This window comes from Brassica napus, chromosome C1 (assembly GCF_020379485.1).
Source record: "Brassica napus cultivar Da-Ae chromosome C1, Da-Ae, whole genome shotgun sequence".
Lineage (NCBI taxonomy): Eukaryota > Viridiplantae > Streptophyta > Magnoliopsida > Brassicales > Brassicaceae > Brassica > Brassica napus.
Genome location: NC_063444.1, coordinates 15,553,281 through 15,573,085, shown reverse-complemented (window position 1 = coordinate 15,573,085; position 19,805 = coordinate 15,553,281). Strand labels below are relative to the sequence as shown.

At 36.2% G+C, this 19,805-nt stretch overlaps 1 protein-coding gene across 1 annotated transcript; it reads left to right on the top strand.

Moving 5' to 3' along the window:
- Positions 1-16,734: 16,734 nt before the first annotated feature.
- Positions 16,735-19,473, top strand: LOC106376115 (stomatin-like protein 2, mitochondrial). Its single transcript, XM_013816156.3, has 9 exons — positions 16,735-16,993; positions 17,117-17,360; positions 17,426-17,575; positions 17,896-17,953; positions 18,034-18,126; positions 18,314-18,412; positions 18,590-18,681; positions 18,832-18,891; positions 18,975-19,473. The coding sequence occupies exons 1-9, from the start codon at positions 16,863-16,865 to the stop codon at positions 19,242-19,244; spliced, it is 1,197 nt and encodes a 398-aa protein (XP_013671610.1). The 5' UTR covers positions 16,735-16,862; the 3' UTR covers positions 19,245-19,473.
- Positions 19,474-19,805: the final 332 nt, after the last annotated feature.

Here is a 19,805-nt window from a genome sequence, read left to right as displayed (position 1 = left end):
AAAGGATGTTGCTTGCGGGAAGGGTTTCCTAGCTTGCTTACCAAGTAGGTACGATACACAAGTTTCTTTCTGCATCTCCACATTAGGTATCCCGGTAACAAGTCTCTTGTTCACCACTAGCTTTAGTGTGGTCATATTTACGTGACCAAGGCGAGCATGCCACAGAGATGACTCGGTTGCAGATTCTATCTTCAAACAATGCATACGATTAGGCCTGGGAATAAAATCCAGAACCCGAAATCCGAACCGAACTCGAACCGAAAAACCCGACCCGTTATCCGACCCGAAACGTAAAAATACCCGAACGGGTCTTGTAGGGTGGTACAAAAAATATCTGAACCCGAAGTGTTATTAACCGAACCCGAACGGGTAACCCAAAAAATCTGAAATTAATAGTCAATATAAATATTTTGAAATATATATAAGTATTCCAATTATTAAATTCAATATTTGTGGTAATATTATATATAATAATAAATATTAAAATTCTAATAAATGCTTTAAGCACACAATTAGTTATAAACAAGTATTTTATAATTTGCTCATTGAAATAAAAAGTCTACTCTCTATAAGGCAATACATATTGTTTACAAATGATGTTTGTTTTCATGCTTGATTTAACATTTTATTGTTATTTTATCAATTTCATATGTGATAGATTAATTTTTATTTAATTTAGATGTTTGTCTTTATGTTTTACTTCAAAAATTTTGTTTTTTACTTTGGTTATATCCGAACCGAACCGATATAACCCGAATCCGTACGATATATGATTACTTTATGGGTTTTATGATGCAATACAATTTTGAACCGAACCCGAAGTGTTATTATCCGAACCCGACCCGTACTAATAAAATTTTAGTATAGGACCTAGAAGCGTAAACCCGAAAATCCGAAAACCCGAAAAACACGACCCGAATGCCAACGGGTACCCGAACGCCCAGGCCTACATACGATCTACCGACAAACGTACCTTGTAAAGCCGGTTTCTGGTCCTTGTTGTACGAATCATTACTCCTCCGTTTTGATCAAACAACGTTAGTGTGTTGTCTTTCATACGAACTTCGCATCCTACTTCAGTAGCTTACCCCAAGCTTACAATATTGCTTCTTAATCCCGATATGTAATACACATTACTCAAGACCTTCTTCTCTCCTCCTTCAAAGACGAAACGGATCGAACCTTTGCCCTTTATATTGATCCGTGAGTCATCCCCGAATCTGACCTTACCGGTAATGGTTTCATCGATGTCCGAGAAGAATGTTCGATTCCCACACATGTGGTTACTTGCTCCATTGTCGAGATACCACACATCCTCTGTATCTAGGTCAGCTTCAAATACAGTAGGGTTAACCTTATTCTCGTTGAGGTAGACTACTTCGTGAACCATCAATTCATCAGCTTCTTGAGTATCTTCATCCTTCTTCTCGACTGTTTCTTGGAGCTTAAGTGTTTTATCCGGACAATCAGAGGCGTAATGTCCAAGTTTATCACACTTAAAGCATGTAATATGAGAAGCATCTCTACTTAGTCGTTGTCTATACGCTTCCCTTTGACTTTGAAACGATGATCTGTTGCGGCCACGTCCTCGCCCTCGCCAATTTGAGCGACCGCCTCTGCCTCGACCTCGATTGTAACCTCCTCCATAGCTTTCTTAATTCGTATCAGCATACATAAGTTTTCTGTGGTCATCATGAGAGTCATCTTCTTCTTCTTCAGTGACCCTCTCTTCATAAGCTTTCAATCGTCCAACTATGTCTTCGAAGCTAGTTGTGTTAAGGTCCAAGACTTGTTCAAGGGAGGCAACAATATGAATGTATTTCTTCCTTGGCAAGCTTTTTAGGAATTTTTTCACCAGCTTAGGTTCTTCAATTATCTCACCTAGCGATGCAGATTTTGATGAGATCTCGGAGAGTTTACCAACAAAAGTGTCAATTGAATCTTCGTCTTTCATCTTGAGTCTATCAAATTCTGCCATTATGGTTTGTAACCTAGCTTCCTTGACTCTTTCAGCTCCAATATGTTTTGCCTTTATCGCATCCGAAACCGCTTTTGATGTTTCTATGTCGCCAACTTGTAGGACTAGAGCTTCAGGTATGGATTAAAACAAAAGTGCAATAGCCATATTGTTTTTCTTCTCATCTTTGGATCCTGGGTCGATTGTCTCCCATACATCACTGACCTTGAGCACAATCTTCATCCTCATAGACCAGACGGTGTAATTGGATGATGTTAGCATCGGGAATTTGATGGAGGCGGGTCTGGTTTCCTTATGCATCGTGACCTCTTCTTTGACGTCGCTCATTGTTTGTTGAATATGATTTTCAAGTTTCTTATGTGTGCTTGTGGCTCTGATACCAAATATAGAATATCACAAGCAATATCAATAAGAAGTCCTTCTCTTATTCAATCAAGTTCTCAATCACAATATCAAAATCACTCACACAACTCATAGCATATGTCTACACATGACATTGCTTATATAACCACAAAACAAATCATATTCCTAATTGTAAAACATATTATGATCCTTATCTCTTTAGATCACAATCTAACTAGAAAAAAGAAATAACTTATTTCGTAATTGTCTTTCAAGCTAACTTCAATAGGAAGTACGTCAACAACTACGCCAACAGCACCTTACACAGAACAATGACACCAAAAACATCACACAAGCACACAAACAAATATCTCTCTTTTTTCTTGCAGAGACAACATTTTCTTCGTACAAGCACGTCTTCCTGTTATATATAATCAGAATTTGCTTCCCAAGTTCTTCCAAAGACAATTAAACAACTTTCTTTTTTCTCTAAAGAATAATCTTTTTTCTTTTTCTCTTCAAGTAATATCATTTATCTTTAATGTCAACTTCCCAATAAATATATTACATATTTTCCAAGCTTAATAAGTTCACAGTCATCACAACACGAACTTCAACCAAACCCACCTTTATGACACATACATGTACTTACTATCTTGTAGTACTTTGGGAACTGATACATATTATAAATCTTCACCTAGTTCTTGTAGCTTAAGGTTAGAGCCATAATTAAATCATGTTCCAGTATCTACAAAAAAAAAAATCCTTATAGTTTACGCCAAATCTTATGAGAGTGACGGTCGAATGTCTGGTTCAGTCATATATGCTATTTGGCCTGTATAAGCATTCATAACACACTGACGCTGGCTATATATATATCTATATATAAAAGCTTGTTTTAAATTTAGACACATAGATAGATGTCAAAACAAAATAGACATATCTAAAGTCATGTTTTCACAAGTTTAGGAAGTTAAAGTCACGTTTTCTTAATGCCAGTCAAACCGAAATCCGTCTTTATGGTTATGGTTTGGTTAACGATTTCAAATAAGGAAACTACTTACTTTTACCTTTTTAATTAGTTGATTCAAGTTTAGTGAGTTTTCCTTTTAAGAATAACGGTAGGAACCTATAAATACATGTCTGTATGTTCATGATAACTAATCAAAATCACTAGTACTTCTCAATTAAATTTTATTATCCTTTCCCCTTCCGCTAATCTGGTCTTAATTGGTAGAGCATTAACATTAGCATTATGATCTACATTATCCAATCAACAATTGTTAGAAAAACATTTAGAGAAGCATTTGCTAAATGCTAATGTTCTCCAAATGCTCTCTGTCTAATGCTCCCATATGAAGTTTTTAGAAGTAGCATTTGCATTTATAATTTATAAAATTAAGAAAAATATAAAATTAATTCATTTATTTTATTTAATAATATCATTAAATTATTTTTATATCCAGAAAATAAAATTTTGATTTTTAAAATTAATTTACAATAAAAAAATTTTTTATATCCAGAAAATAATATTAATTTATATAATTTAATTTATTTTAAATGTGAAAAATTATATTTAAAAATTGATATTTTAATTATAAAATTTATTTTAAAATAATATTTTTGGATATAAACATAATTTTTAAATTATTAAATAAAATAAATTAATTATATATCTTTTTAATTTTATATGTTAATATATATATTCATTAAAAATAGCATACTATATTAGATAAATAAATATATTATATGTATTATATACTAATTTTTATAATAATTTTAAATAACATACTCATATTGCTCTACCAATCATCCTATTAAACAATTTAGCAAAAACATACAGCTTATGAAGCATTATGCTTCTATAGCATACTGCTGCTATTGTTAATGCTCTGGTAATCAAGGCCAGTTTGTAAAGAAAACACATCTATTGCTTTGTGGGATTCGAAGATGAGCCACATTAAAATACCTTGTGTATGTTTTCTATATATTTATGCTTGGATCCGCTCAACTGTATGACGCTTCTCTTCGTGGTGATCACAAAGATTTCTTGATTGGTATCGTTCTAGTTTTGATTGGGTTCCTTGGACTGTTGTATGAACGTTATTTTGTTGTTGTTTTTTTTTTTGATAAGTATGTGAATTTCATTACGAGAATAATGATACAAAGAGATGCAATTGGCTTTGAGTGATCAAAACCCTTGGATCTAAGGAAGCTAATGAAAGCATGGGTCTATGCAAGCCCCCCAAAAAAGATAAAAAAAAGACACCACAGACAATGAAGGTTTAATTTACCCTGCAAGGATTGATTAAAGCTTGACTAACTAATTCCTAAAGCATCAATTACAGTTCCAGTAGACCAAAGGCGGAGTCTTGCATCCCTAGCCTGAGCAAGCGCAATAATCATTGGAGGCAATCGACCGGAGAACAATCCTAGGCCCGGAAGATTGTCTCGAAGGCGACCCGAAAGGACAAGCAGGCGAAGCGGCGTTGACCAAGACCCGGTCCGGCTATCGCCCAAAGGGGTCCACTCCAGACGCCGAAGCACCTCCAGAGATCGACATAGCTGTTACCTGGGAACCCTCAACCGAGAATAGATGCCAGCAGTTAACGAACGGAGTACGCAACGCAAGGGGAAGCAAGCAGCGGTTTAAGGCACTCGACACCGGTCCCTTCCCACAGGCAGAAGACTCAAAAGATTTCCGGCATCAGAACAAGGCGGAGGCAGAGTACAACTACGGTGAGTCTCCTTCTGGAACAGAGAAGAACAGGGGAGTCGAAGGTGAATCAACTCCGATCAACAGGCGATAGTAATAACCGCCATGGTTGATGCTACGGGAAAGAGACCAAATAGAAGTCCCCAACGACAGCCTCATGTCGCCTTTTCATCTCAAATCTGAAGAGGATTGAGAAGGAGAAGTTCTAACCGAGCGAACGAAGGAGGGAGAGATGGAGACAAGAGGTGAACGTACAAGCAAGAGAGGCAACGACAGCGACACACTGCAGCTCCGGCGAACCTCCGCGACTGAAACTGACCCAGATCCAGTCTAACCTAACACCAGATCTACCACTGGATCGACGCTTCCTGAGGCCAAATGGTCGTCCATAGCCTCGCCGACACTGCAGAGACGGCGAGTACACACACGACGTCCGATTAGATACGCCGGATCCGGCCGTAACCCGACGCAAATCCACAAGTGCTTAGCAAAGAGGGACTGGGAGAACGCCTAGCAGACATGGAAGAAGTGAAGACAAGAGCAGAGCAAGGGGGCGACCGAACGACAGAGGCGCCGCCGGCCACCAAGCCAGAAAATTAGGGTTCCGCCGAGTAGAAGTGGTGTTGTTGGGGGAGAGATTCGAGAGAGATTCTCTCTCTCCTCTCTCTACTTTTTGATTTCAATTGAGTTCACGTTATTTTGTTGTTGATGATAACGACGAGAATGATCATCAAGATCATGGTATTGGTACCACTGGTACCGTACCAGCGATGACCATGTCATTATCAACATCAAGGAGTTGGCTGGTGTTAATCCCTCTGTCCTCCTCCGATCAATCCTCGTCGTAGATTTCAACTCTAGGAACGCAAAGGACGGTGTCGAATGTGTCGTAAACATTGGTTTCACGCCCGTTGCATCTACCCGTGGCTTGAGTCGCACGCTACTTGTCCTATTTGCAGAACTAGAGTACGTCTGTTCCAAACTAACGAGCCGAGTTCCCTAATCTCTAGGCTCTACAGTCCGGTTGAACCTGCGGCGGTAACTCAAGAGTTAAATTTTGGCAATCTAACTTCAGATATGACGGCGGTTGTTGTAGACATCCCCGCAACCTTCGAGATTGGAGATTTGGGCCCATTACAGCTCTGAGCCCATTATGAGCTTTTTACGTACAACGTCGAAAATCTCTTTATTTTGTTATTTTTTTTGTCTCAAATATTGAAAAATCTTTGCTTTTTGAATCTGATAAGTGTTTTACAGAGAAAAAAAGATTCCAATATCTTCTTGACTTGCGGCAGCAGTAATCAGATTAGGTTGAGATCAAAAGCAACAAATACTTAAACATTAATCAGAGTTATAAAGATGTAAATCATCAACTGGTTACAACTACAAGACTTCAAACTACACCGGAGAATTTTATCATAAGTCTTTTTAGTACTAATACACTCGTTATGAATATTGCATTTAACCCTAGCATTTAAGAAGAGATGCTTGACCCAGAAGATCTTTTTGATACAAATGTTATTTGGATTTATAGTATATGACAAATGTCTTTTTTAAATATAGATTTCTGGTATAATAGTATACTAGATTTTGATCCGGAATATTTTATGATGAAAATTTTCATTAACAACTTAACAAATATTTGTTGATTTGTAAGAATTTTATGTATTTAAAATATTTTTGCATTGTAATCAATACTTTTAAATTTGACCTGAACTCGCGGTCAAACCGGTTAATTTGGAGATCTGATGATTTGATCTAGGTTTTTAAAATTATTCATATTTCAATAAATCATTAAAACCCGAGACTAACCGAATGAATTGACGGATGACCGATATGTAATCCAATTTTATTTAAATTATTATAGTTTCATAATTTGTAACTTTTTACTCCAAAATTTTAAGTTCATTGTTTTACAATTTTATGAAATTATGATGTTTCTAAAAATAATTGATAGAGAAAATGATAGATATAAAATAATTAAGAACTATAAATATGTCTTGATCATATTACTCCTTTTATATAACTTAATTAATTTTATTATAATTGTTTTACGTAATTTCTTGTAATAATTTGGTTTGTATTATAATCGGTTTAATTTTTTTTTAACAATTAGTGTTAAGCATTTTTTTTTAGATAACATATATTTTGAAAATTTTAATAATTATTTTTGGTATTATATTTATTGTAAAATGTATAACGTTTTTATATATATGTTATGTAATGGCTATTATTCAATTATTATGTTACTTAAATAAATGATATAACTATTATTTAGAAAATATAAATAAAATAATCTGTTAGTTTAATTGATTTATTATTGATTGAAATGTTTTTGTAATATTTAAAATTGTAAAAATAAGTTATATTTTCGTTTTTTTATAAATTATTTGAATTTTTAAATTATTTAATTTATCTAAATAATTTGAAAGAAAATTATTAGAAATTATTAAAAAGATGAGATCTAATATTTTATATCTTTTGGACACAAGATTAATTGTATTGTTGTTTGGAAATATGGATAGTAATATAAGAAAATGAATATATTGTTTGGAAATATGAATAGTAGTATAAAGAAAAGAATATTAATGATTCAATGTAGGTTTAACTATAAAATAGAAATGTGTATTTAATTTAAAAATTTACAAAATAAAGGTTAGGCGTAATCCAATGTTTATGTTTTAATAAGATAGATGTGAAAAGATTCAAAAGAATTGATTTAATTAAATATATTACCAAAATGTTTACTTTTTGGTCATTAATTTTCTAGAGTTTTTGTCAGAATTAAACGTGTTTGAGTAATGGAAGAATATGTGAACTATTATGAACTGATTCACGTTACTAGCAAAACAGGTTTGTCATTACCAAACTTTAACTATTGCCTTCCTTTTTTTTCTCTTCACGTCGGTATCTTAAAGTCGAATGGCGCCGATCTTGATGACTCGGACAGAAGCCTCACCATGTGAAATCCATTATAAACTTCACCTTTTCCATGCATTCTGAAATTAAATTAGCTTCTTTTTTTTTCTTTTTCTGAGAAAGGGCTTAATTAAATTAGCTTTCCAACATAGATAACATAACTCCTATAAACACACGAATAAGTGTTTTAGATAATCAAGAACATTGATTGAGAATTTTTTTTAGAACTAGAACACTACGAGAAAACATATTTTTTACGAGGGTAATATTCGTTGTAAATTCGTCGTAAACGGGGTTTTATGACGAATTAACCTAGAAATACGTTTACGACGAATTAACCTCGAAATACATTTCGTTGTAAAATGTCCGTCGTAACGGAGATTTCGTCGTAAACGACTTGTTACGTTTACGACGAAATAAATTCCTCGTAAAGCGCATGGCAAGGCTTCGTAGTAAACGACACGTAAGTTTTCGTGGTAAACTCTACGTAACTGTTTCGATGTAAAGCAGACGTAAATACTTTCGTTGTAAAGAACACGTAAACATTTCGATGTAAAACCCTCGTAAATCTTTCGACGTTAATCACTCATAAACTTTTACGTGAAGTTTACATCGATTCTTATTATTAATATATACAATAAATTTGAATTTATTTAATATTCGGAATTTAAAATAATTTAAATTTTAAAGCGAAATATGAAAATGAAAAACATATTTTTTAAAAAGCATTTAAAAGTTATACAATAATATTTAAATTCATAATACAAACATAAATATAGAAAAAAACTACATATCCTCGAAATAGTCGGTGGGGTTGCTCGGCTGTTGACGGGTTGGATCGGACTCTTGGGGATCTCGTACTGGCAACCCAAGAGCGCCTCGTCTCTCACTCAACATTCTCTGCATAACCGGGTTTCTCACGGCCATCACGTCTAGCAAATCCTCAAGAGAGTCTAAACGAACCTGCTGGCTATCCATTCGAGCTTTCATCTGAGAAGTCTCTTCATCCCGTCTCGAAGTGTATGACGAAGTTGCCTTTGCAACTTCGTTAACAGAGCCTATACCGACTATCCGCCCCTTTTTTTTAGGAGCCACCTATAAAATTAAAACATATATTAATATAGTTAATTATGTTAAAATATTAAAAATAATGTAAATAAAAATTTTAAGTTGTACCTCTTCGAAGATTCTGTCGGCGTCTTCGGTGGACAATGTGACGGGTAATCCATCGGGAGACTCCTGGGTTAGTTGCGTCTCCCGTTCTTCAATCCGAGCAGCCACTGCTTGGAAGAGTTTCTCAGATGCAGGATCCACAAAAACTCCGTCGGATGTGGCGTGAGTCATCTTGAATAGCTCAGACAGAGAAGGTAAGACTCCCGTCTTCTCGAACTACAAAAAACAAATTAAATTAAATATTAAAAATTATATTAATTGAATATTTTAAAATATATATTTAAAACAAAACTTACAGCTTCTAGACGGATTCTCGCATGAGGTTTTTGTCTGATTATGTGAAGCATAGGCAAATGACCATCTTTATCCTTCGTCCTTCAAGAAGCCGAGCACGAATTGGCCTTTTTGATCGAAGAGGGGTGCTCCCAATAGGCGATAAGGCCATCCCACACCTCCTTCGTGAGCTCAGTGGGCTTTCCCTCATACCCGTAGATCTCCCACTTGTCCTTCCAATCGGAGACTGTGTTGCAGAGCCGGATCTTTGCCTTTGCAATGAATTCTGCCTTCACCCTCTCAGTGATTCCAAAGACCAATGCCACTTTACCTGAAACACAAAAATTTTGAAAAAATTACAATTAATAATAAATATTAAAATATATATATATATATATATATATATATATATATTTAAAAGTGAAAATTTAATTAAATTTAAAAATCTTACCGCAAAACATTTAAACCAAGTGATCTTAACGTGATTTCGTGTCTTGATCCAGTTAGGATATACCTCGTCGTAGTAACCCTTAATCGTCGCTGAAATGCTCCGGCTAACACGGTTGTTAGCCCCAAACCTGAAAAAAATAATTTAACCGTTAGAAAATAAAAATAATTTAAATTTTACTGTAATAAAAATTAATAACTTACCAATAAGTTCCTCGGGGTCTATCGGGGTCTAGAACATCCAAACCCTCCCGTCCAGGTTGGGCAAGCAAATCCTCCACCGTATATCTCGCGAATGGAGCATATGAAGGCACACGCAAATCCGGATGAACTGCACCTTCTGGGACAGGCTGAGGTGCAGCCGCTGGAGGAGGAGGTGGAGGCATCTGCGGTGGAAGAGGAGGAGTCGAAGAAACTCTCTAAGAAGTCTGAGAGTCTGGAACAGCATCGGAAGACGATCGACCGGAAGAAGATGTACCGGAACCATCACCAAACAACTGGGCATAAGTAGGTGCTGCTGGTTTCCTCCTATGAGCCATCTAAAAAAAACTTAAAATAAATTTAATCAATTACGACATAGTTAAAAAATTATTCTGTTACCTAACTAATCACCTAAACTATAGTATTCCGTCACCTAACTAATCACCTAAACTAATTACCTAACTAATCACCTAAACTAATTACCTAACTAATTAATCACCTAAACTAACTTTAAAAAAATAGAAGAGGAAAGGGAGTGTACCTTAGAGGGAGAGCAAAGGAGTTTTGGAGGAATGAACGAGGAATCCTCGCTCTCGGCGTCTCAATATATAAAAAATGTTTCGTCGTAAACGCGACATAATATTACGACGAAGTTACCAGGCCCGCGTTTTTCCATTTACGACGAAGTTACCAGGCCCGCGTTTTTCTATTTACGACGAAATTACGTCGAATCGATTTACCAGGATTTTCCATTTACGATGAAGTTACCAGGACCCACTTTTTCCATTTACGACGAAATTACGTCGAATCGATTTTCCAGGCTTTTCTGTTTACGACGAAGTTACCAGGTCCGTCTTTTTCCATTTACGATGAAATTACGTGGAATCGATTTAACCATTTACGACGAAGTTACAATGCCCGTGTTATTTTTACAACGATTTTACAACGCTTAACCCTAAACACCAAGAATGAAATCTCTAAACCCCAAAGTCACATATCATCTAACATCATATCTTCTTCTCTACTACTTCTTGCTCTTTCTCCAACTTATACTCTAAAACCCTAAAACTCCAAATAAATTTTTAAAAACTAAAGAAATACATATTATATAAAACAACATTTGTTACACATACATTAAGATGGTAAAAAAACAATATTTCTTTAAACATACGTTACAAGAGAGAAATACAATATTTGTTACATATATTACATCACTCTAAATCGTTTTCGTTCTCATCACTATCATTACAATCATCATCGTCGCTTCTCTCGAACTCGTCTTCACGTGCTTCATTTGTCGCATCCTCGGGAATATCTTCATATTGAAAGTTTTGCGGGTCGATCAAAAGGATTTCATCAGTTGGTTGTTCTGGTACCTCAACTTCATTGATAGCGTCTTCTTCTTGCAAGGGCGGTTCTTCTCCAGCGACAATGCGTCCACGAGGTTTAATTTTGATAGCAGCTAACCAGTTTATCCTGGAAGTTTGAAGCCGAGGATAAGGAAGGAAGCTAACTTGCTCGGCTTGTGAAGCTAAAATGAAAGGCTCAAAATTGTTGTATCTTCTCCCAAAATTGACATCCACAACACCAAATTTGTTATACCGAATCCCTCGGTTCACAACAGGATCGAACCATTCACATTTCAAGAGGACGCATTTTAGCTTCGATAACCCCGAAAATTCCACATCAATAATCTCCTGCAAGATCCCGTAAAAGTTTGTTTCACCTTTCACACATATTCCGTAGTTACTCGTTGCCCAATGTCTCCCATACTCGTATGTGTGAAAGGTAAATCCTCGTGTGAAATACATAGGTGATGTGGTGACCTTTGCAACTGGACCTTGAACCAATTCGTGAAACCATACGGGATAATAAGGATCGTCATAATCAACCTGCAAAAAGCAGATATTCTTAATTAATATTGAAGTATCAAAACACTTACTTAATTAATCAATGTATGAGATATATTATGTACCTGTGATATTAACCACTTGACAAAGTGCTTATCTTTACGTGTGTCCACATCAGTTGCAGATATTCATGGTATTACTTCTTCAACTTGAGATACAAACATGCTGCAAATTAAACAAATAATCAAGTCATACATAATTAACTTCAATTCATATAATTTACATTCACAAAAATATTTACCTTTCAAAGTAACGGGTCATTACATCCTCGCAGTTGAGCAGAATATAAGTGTGGGCACTATGTTTATCCTCTTCACATGACCACCATACTTCTTTCGTTTTACCACCAAACCGTCCAATTTCGGAGAAAATGGTCAGGAACACCATCAATTGGATATGATGTCGGTACTCCACCATCATCATATCTTCTAGGAACTCTTTTTCTCGTACGAACAGTTGGAGCAAAGTAGTATGATGTGAAGTTAGATGTTTCGGCTGTCAAACTCCCCGCAACTATTGAACCTTCCACCTTTGCAAGATTTCTTGCTTTCCCCTTCAAATGTTTCATCTGTCGCTCATACGGATACATCCATCCGTTGTGAACAGGTCCACGAAGCAATGCTTCATACGGTAGGTGGACAACTAGATGCTCCATGACGTCAAAAAATAAAGGAGGAAATATCTTCTCCAGGTTGCACAATATGATCGGAATGTTCTGATGAAGTTGTTCGATGACTTCTTCCTTCAATGTACGTGTGCTAAGATCTCTGAAAAATGCTCTGATGGTTGTATATTGCAAAAGTAATCAAATTAATAACATTTCATAACATATGTATATATATTATAAAATTATAATTACCTGCAAGTGCTTCATGGACATTTGCTAGAAGGAGCTCGGCAAAAGAAAATGGAAGTAGTCGTTGCATAAACACATGACAATCATGACTCTTCATTCCGGAGAACTTTTGACCTCGTTCAACACATCTTGAAAGATTTGAAACATAACCATCAGGAAACATAACTTCTGATGCAACCCAGTCAAACAAGGTTGTTTTGGCTTCTGATGACAACCGGAAGATGGGAACAGGAACATTTCCATTGCTCTTGATATGTAACTCACTTCTTGAGCAAATATCAGGTAAGTCCATCCTTGACTTTTTGTTATATTTTGTCTTCCCAAGGACGTTAAGTAATGTATTCATGATGTTCTCAAAAAAGTTTTTCTCAATATGCATGACATCCAGATTGTGGCGTAAGAGAAGATCCTTCCAATAGGGTAGCTTCCAAAATATACTCTTCTTATGCCAATTGTGAGAGACACCATACCCATCAGACATATTTCCAGGAACATGCCAATTTTCTCCAACCTTTATTGTTTCATGCACTCCGTAATAATCAATGTCTGCTTCGATCTGCTGGCCGGTGAGATATGGAAGAGGACTATCTCTGACAATTTTTTTCAGTCGAAACAATATCTTATTTCTTCTGTACGGATGGGCAAGTGGAAGAAAGCGACGATGACAATCAAACCAACAACTCTTCCTACCATTCTTCAGTTGAAAAGCATCCGTCGATCCAAGACAATATGGACAAGATAATCTTCCATGTGTTGTCCAGCCAGACAACATCCCATAAGCAGGGAAATCACTTATCGTCCACAGCATAACTGCTCGCATCGTAAAATTATTTTTCAAGGAACAATCGTACGTCCTTACCCCTTCTGACCACAATTACTTTAGCTCTTTTATAAACGGTTGAAGAAAAACATCAAGAGACCGTTTTGGATGCTTCGGCCTAGGGATTAATATGGTCAAAAATAGAAATTCTTGTTCCATGCACATATCCGGCGGTAAATTGTACGGCGTAAGAATGACTGGCCACAAAGAATATTGTCTACCAGACATTCCAAATGGACTAAATCCATCGGTGCATAACCCAAGATAGACATTCCGAATATTTGTAGCAAAATCTGCGTGTACCTTGTTGAAATTTTTCCATGCTCTTGCGTCTAATAGATGTGTAACCTCACCATCTCTCTGGACATGTTCCGCATGCCACCTCATCGACGCAGCAGTCCTCTCAGATTGATATAATCTTTTCAATCTATCTGTAATTGGTAGGTACCACATCCTTTGGTACGGTACTCTATTCCTCCCACGGCCTTGCGGTTTGAATCGTGGTTTTTTGCAGAATCGACACTCTTTTAACTTGTCATCTTCTTTCCAGTAGATCATGCAGTTGTCGATGCAAACATCAATCATCTCCGAAGGCAACCGAAGACTATAAACCAATTTCTGAATCTCATAATAAGATTCAGCAGACACGTTGTCTTCTGGCAAATACTCTTTAAACAACTCCGCCCATGCATCCATGCAATTCTCGGGTAAATTATGATCCGTTTTAATATTCATCATCCTAGCTGCTAGAGACAATTTAGAGAGACCTTCTCTACAACCAGTGTAGATTGGTTGATTTGCAGCATCTAGCATTTCATAAAACCTTTTTGCATCCAAATTAGGTTCTTCTACATTTCCAGTTCCATCAGCTATTGTTGTAGTTGTTTCTAAAAATGCATCACTAATCATATCTTGAACCCTATCATGATCTACCATCTGCTCTTCTTGATGATAATTATATTAATTATGCAAATGATTCGGTTCTTCACTATGATGAGCATCCTCAAAATTATTATTATTAGTACTAGCTTCATTTCCCCTATAACCCTCTCCATGTTGATACCAAATGTAGTACTGTGGTGTAAATCCTATGTTTACTATATGCTTCCATACAGTTTCACTACGTGCAAATTTTGAATTCTTGCATTTCCGACAGGGGCAGAACATCTTACCGCTTTCCTGCGTGATCGTTGTACAGCCCGCCTGGTGCATGAATGTCTCTAGCCCGCTCAGAAATGCGTTCGTCACCCTCCCGTCGGAATCTTTGTGCAAATACATCCAACTCCGTAACTCGTAAATACTACCGCCACCGGCCATTTTTTTCTTAGATTTTTTTTTGAATTTTTTTTTTCCAGACTTTTTTTTTCCGTTTGTATGTTGTGAGGAAGAGAGTTGTGGGAAATGATATATATAGAGAAATTTTCGAGTTGGGTAGTTGAAATATAACAACGATTTTACAAGGAATGTTTTACATGGATTTTACATGGTTTTAACATAATATTTACAACGACTTTACGACGAAATGAGGTAAATTAAAGCACATTGAATACATGTTTTCACCTAAATATAACGGTAACATGTTTCGTTGTAATGTCGATGTAACGATTACGACGTATTTCCCATTCCACGTACTTTCGTCGTAAACCTACATGGACTTTACGATGAAAATATTTCCTCGTAAATTTACATGGTGTTTACGACGAAATTTGGTCTCCTCGTAACTGTGTTGTAAACACCATGTAAATTTACGAGGAAATATTTTCGTTGTAAATCTTTGTTGTTATGGAAACGTTTTCTTGTAGTGGAAATACTACTGTTTGATTGTTTTTCTCTTAGTTTAATACGTTCACTAATTTGATGGTTCTTGAAATTTGGTATAACTCCGCAGTCCGCACCACATTGTAAGGCTACTATGGCAACTCAGAGAAAAGGTCATTAACAACAAAGAAAATACTCCATCTTTTAGGAAAATATATATGTTTATGTGTTTTTACACACATAAAACTTTTAATAAATTTTGTTACGTAATGTATTATTTTAAATATTTATCAGTTTTCCAAAATTATAGAACTAATAGTATTTCAAAAGCTATAAATAAAATTTCTGAAATTTACAGTTCACCATTATTGACTAAACAAATTGCATAAAAAATTTAAACATACATTTAAAAAAGAAGAAAATTTATTTTGAAACAATTATCTTTTATGAACAGAGGAGTAAGTATATACTAAGAACAAAGAGACGGAGCCCTGAGGTAACATATGTTCTTGAGAACCTAAAAGAAAAAAATGCAATTTTACAAAATTGACACTTGAATAATATTTATGCAAATTCTACATATAAACAACTATTCTGTCAGTATTAGACTATCGCACAATGCACACAAGGCAGAATCAATGAAATTTATATTTCTTTAAACATAAGAAAACTAGGCCCGGGACGGATCGGATATCCGGACAATTTTAAGGTATCCGGATCCGGATTCGAATTCTTATCCGGCGGATCTATAATTTTACTATTCTTATCCGGATCCGAGGTTCTCGGATATCCAGGTGTCGGATATCCTTCTAAAAATTGTAATATCCGGCGGATATCCGGATCCGGATTTGGATCCTTGAAATAAATAAAAAATAATATTAATATATATAAAATATTAAAATAATTAAAAAATAAAAATATATATAATGTTTTTAATTATTACTATGTAATATTACAAAATTTACATAAAATTATATATATTATTATAAAAACGAAAATATATTAAATAAAATTAATTTTTATATATAGATATTACTATTTTTGAAATAGTTATTAATAAAACTTACGTCCAGATATCCGGACTAAAAAATTAAGATATCCGGATCCGGATACGGCTTTGATGGATCCAACATTTTACTATCCGGATCCGGATCAAATCTCAGATCGAATCTGGATCTCGGATAAAAAGTCGTAGGCCTAAAGAAAACTATAATATCAAACAGTAAGAAAAATGCAAAACTACAAATGGATTTAATACGCTAATAGCTATACATACCCAATGGGTTTTCTGATTGGGCCAGTAGCAACAGATACCAAACTAGTCACGAAACCCATTCACATTTGCTCCTCTCCACGAATACTGCGTGACGACGCCTTCTTTGGTCCACGAAGAGAGTGACGAGAAGACACGAGGTTTTGCTTCGAAAGGGTTTTTCCCTAGTTTCTTCATTCTCTGATTGATATCCACGATGATGATGATGAATCACCTCGTCCGTAAAAGTTCCGCCACCGCCATGAGATCCGTTGGATACCTCCGGCAATCTTCCTCCGCCGTATCAACCGTCCGCCAGTTCACCTCCGCCGGCTATCCTTCCAACAGGTTTTTTGCAGCTTAGGAATATTCTGTCTACGCTTTTGTCTACATTCGAACGATTCCGAATTGAGATTTGAGTTGGGAACATTAGGATTGATTTATATATATGTTCGGTGGATGTCATTGTAGCTTTCAGTTAACTCCGCCGGTGAACTGGGGGGTCCGGATTGTACCGGAGAAGAAAGCATTTGTGATTGAGCGATTCGGGAAATTCGCCAAGACGTTGCCGTCGGGGATTCACTTCCTGATTCCCTTTGTCGATCGCATTGCTTATGTTCATTCCCTCAAGGAAGAAGCGATCCCCATTCCTAATCAGACTGCCATTACTAAAGACAATGTCAGCATACACATCGACGGCGTTCTCTATGTCAAGGTCATCTTCTACCACTTCTTTTTTTTTTTAGTTTTGATTACATTATTTTTGCTGTGTTTTTGCAGATAGTGGATCCTAAGTTAGCTTCTTATGGCGTTGAGAGTCCTATCTATGCTGTTGTGCAGCTGGCTCAGACCACCATGCGTAGTGAGCTTGGTAAGATCACGCTTGATAAGACCTTTGAGGAAAGAGATACTCTCAACGAGAAGATTGTGGTTCGTTCCCTTCCTTTAACTCACAATACTTCTGTTAGCTTGATTAAATTTCTTCTTGTTTTTAATCTCAATACAACATTGCAGCCTTCCTTGGGATTTTTAGCTGTAACTATGGCAATGAGTTTTGGATTCTACTTAGTTAGATAGAAAGATTTTAGATTTCAGCTAAGGGCTTGCTTTACTCATGTTGTTTATGTTCAATATCCCAAGTTGTGTTGCCTCTCTCTTTTCCAAATAACTATGAGAGCTTAGAGGAAATATACACATTGAAGAAGAACAAAATGTGATGGAATTTTTGAGACGGTTTTACTTTCTTGCAGGAAGCCATCAATGTTGCTGCAAGAGACTGGGGTCTTCAGTGTCTTCGTTATGAGATAAGTGAGTTCTTCTCTGTTTTTTCTTTGTTGATGATTATCTACATATCCTTTTCTGCTTATTTCTAATTCGTGTATCTCCAGGGGATATTATGCCCCCTCATGGAGTGAGGGTTGCTATGGAGATGCAAGCCGAAGCTGAACGTAAAAAGAGAGCCCAGATTCTTGAGTCTGAAGGTAAGACTGCTTTGACCTGTACTTCATAAGTCATATTCTGAGATTGAACAGTGATTGCTTCAGCTCATAATGCCGTAACTATTCTTGGCTAAAATTTTCTTCTTCTTTTTGGGTTTTCCATTTTGCATTTGAAAGACAAGAAGCCTGCTTAACATCTTTTAATCCTTTGTTTTGCTATATATAACAGGAGAAAGGCAAGCCCATATCAATATTGCTGATGGTAAGAAAAGTTCTGTAATCTTGGCATCTGAAGCTGCAAAGATGGACCAAGTGAATCGAGCACAAGGTTAGTATACATTAGAGTAACTTGTGATGTCAACTGTTAGTTGGGTTCATTAGAAGAATTCTTAGTTCCATTTTCTTATTCTTTCAATATATACTGATGGCTACTTGGTGCCCAGAGGAACTGTTTTCTCCACGGCTCATGCTTACTCTTATATTATCCTTTGATAATGTTCTTCAGGTGAGGCTGAAGCAATACTCGCTAGAGCAGAAGCAACTGCTAGAGGCCTTGCCATGTTATCTCAGTCTCTCAAAGAAACTGGGGGAGTAGAGGTGAGCTTTAAGGAACCTAGCTTGGTTACTTAATTCTTCATAGTTTTTTTATTATTCACTCCAGACATAGGTTTCCGTGTTCTTGGGTTTAAGCTTGTATTTTTAGCCGTTCAGATGTGATCTTATACTTCATCGCTGTTCAATTTGCAGGCTGCGAGTTTGAGAGTTGCAGAGCAATACATTCAAGCCTTCAGTAACATTGCCAAGGAGGTAAACAAACAAATCTCATATAAAATATTTTGGCATTACTTGGCTTATCTAGTGTTGAGTGCTTTTTTTATTTTTGGGTTTAGGGTACGACAATGTTGCTTCCAAGTACAGCTTCAAATCCTGCAAGCATGATTGCTCAAGCTTTAACAATGTACAAAAGCCTTGTCAACCAAGGTCCAAAGAGCGAACACCAAGAAACATCAGCAGTGGAAGGTGACTGGGAAGACATAGGTGAGAAAGAGATATCAGAAGGCTCCAAAAACCAATCAGGCTCAACAACATTCGAAACAGAGAAACCAGGTCACACCGGTGGACCAGTATTTTCTCTTCAGAGTCGCACTAAGGAGCCATAGTAGCCAGCCAAACAAAGAATGAGAGATTTCTATGTGTGTGCCTGAGAGAACAGAAAATCCATCTTTTCCAGTTTTCAAATATGAGACACTATCGTCTTCCCCGTTTGAAGGGCTTCAATATCATATTATGCCATTTGGCAAATAGGAAACATATCTTAACATCCAAGTGTTTTCCCACATGATTTGGTCTTACCACTTACTCTATGAAAGTCTGGTTATCTGTGACTCATTCCTTTGTTAAGTTTGGAAATTTCCAGCGGGAAAAGAAACCGTTGTCCCTTAACCGAACATAGAAGAACAGTGGAGAAAAATGGTTGTCCTCTGGGTAAATCGACCGTGACAGAGATTTGAAGATGTCATGACTGTCTTTACCTGAAATAGCTTTAGTCCATATACCATCTCCTATATTTATCTCTTCACAGGCCTCTCCATTTGCTCAGCCTCCAATTATATAAAGCAAGAAATTAGTTTGGCATCTCTTATTGTCTCGAGTAGTTCTCTTTTCTCCTCTCATCTAGTCATTTTTTTTTGTTTTTTTTGCTCCACGGTTCTTCACATTGT

Excerpts from the sequence above, each read along its gene's own strand:
- LOC106376115 (XM_013816156.3), top strand. The coding sequence starts at position 16,863 with ATGATGATGATGAATCACCTCGTCCGTAAAAGTTCCGCCACCGCCATG. Across the intron at positions 18,127-18,313 it reads CCAGATTCTTGAGTCTGAAG|GAGAAAGGCAAGCCCATATC; the intron begins GTAAGACTGCTT and ends TATATATAACAG. Across the intron at positions 18,413-18,589 it reads CCAAGTGAATCGAGCACAAG|GTGAGGCTGAAGCAATACTC; the intron begins GTTAGTATACAT and ends AATGTTCTTCAG.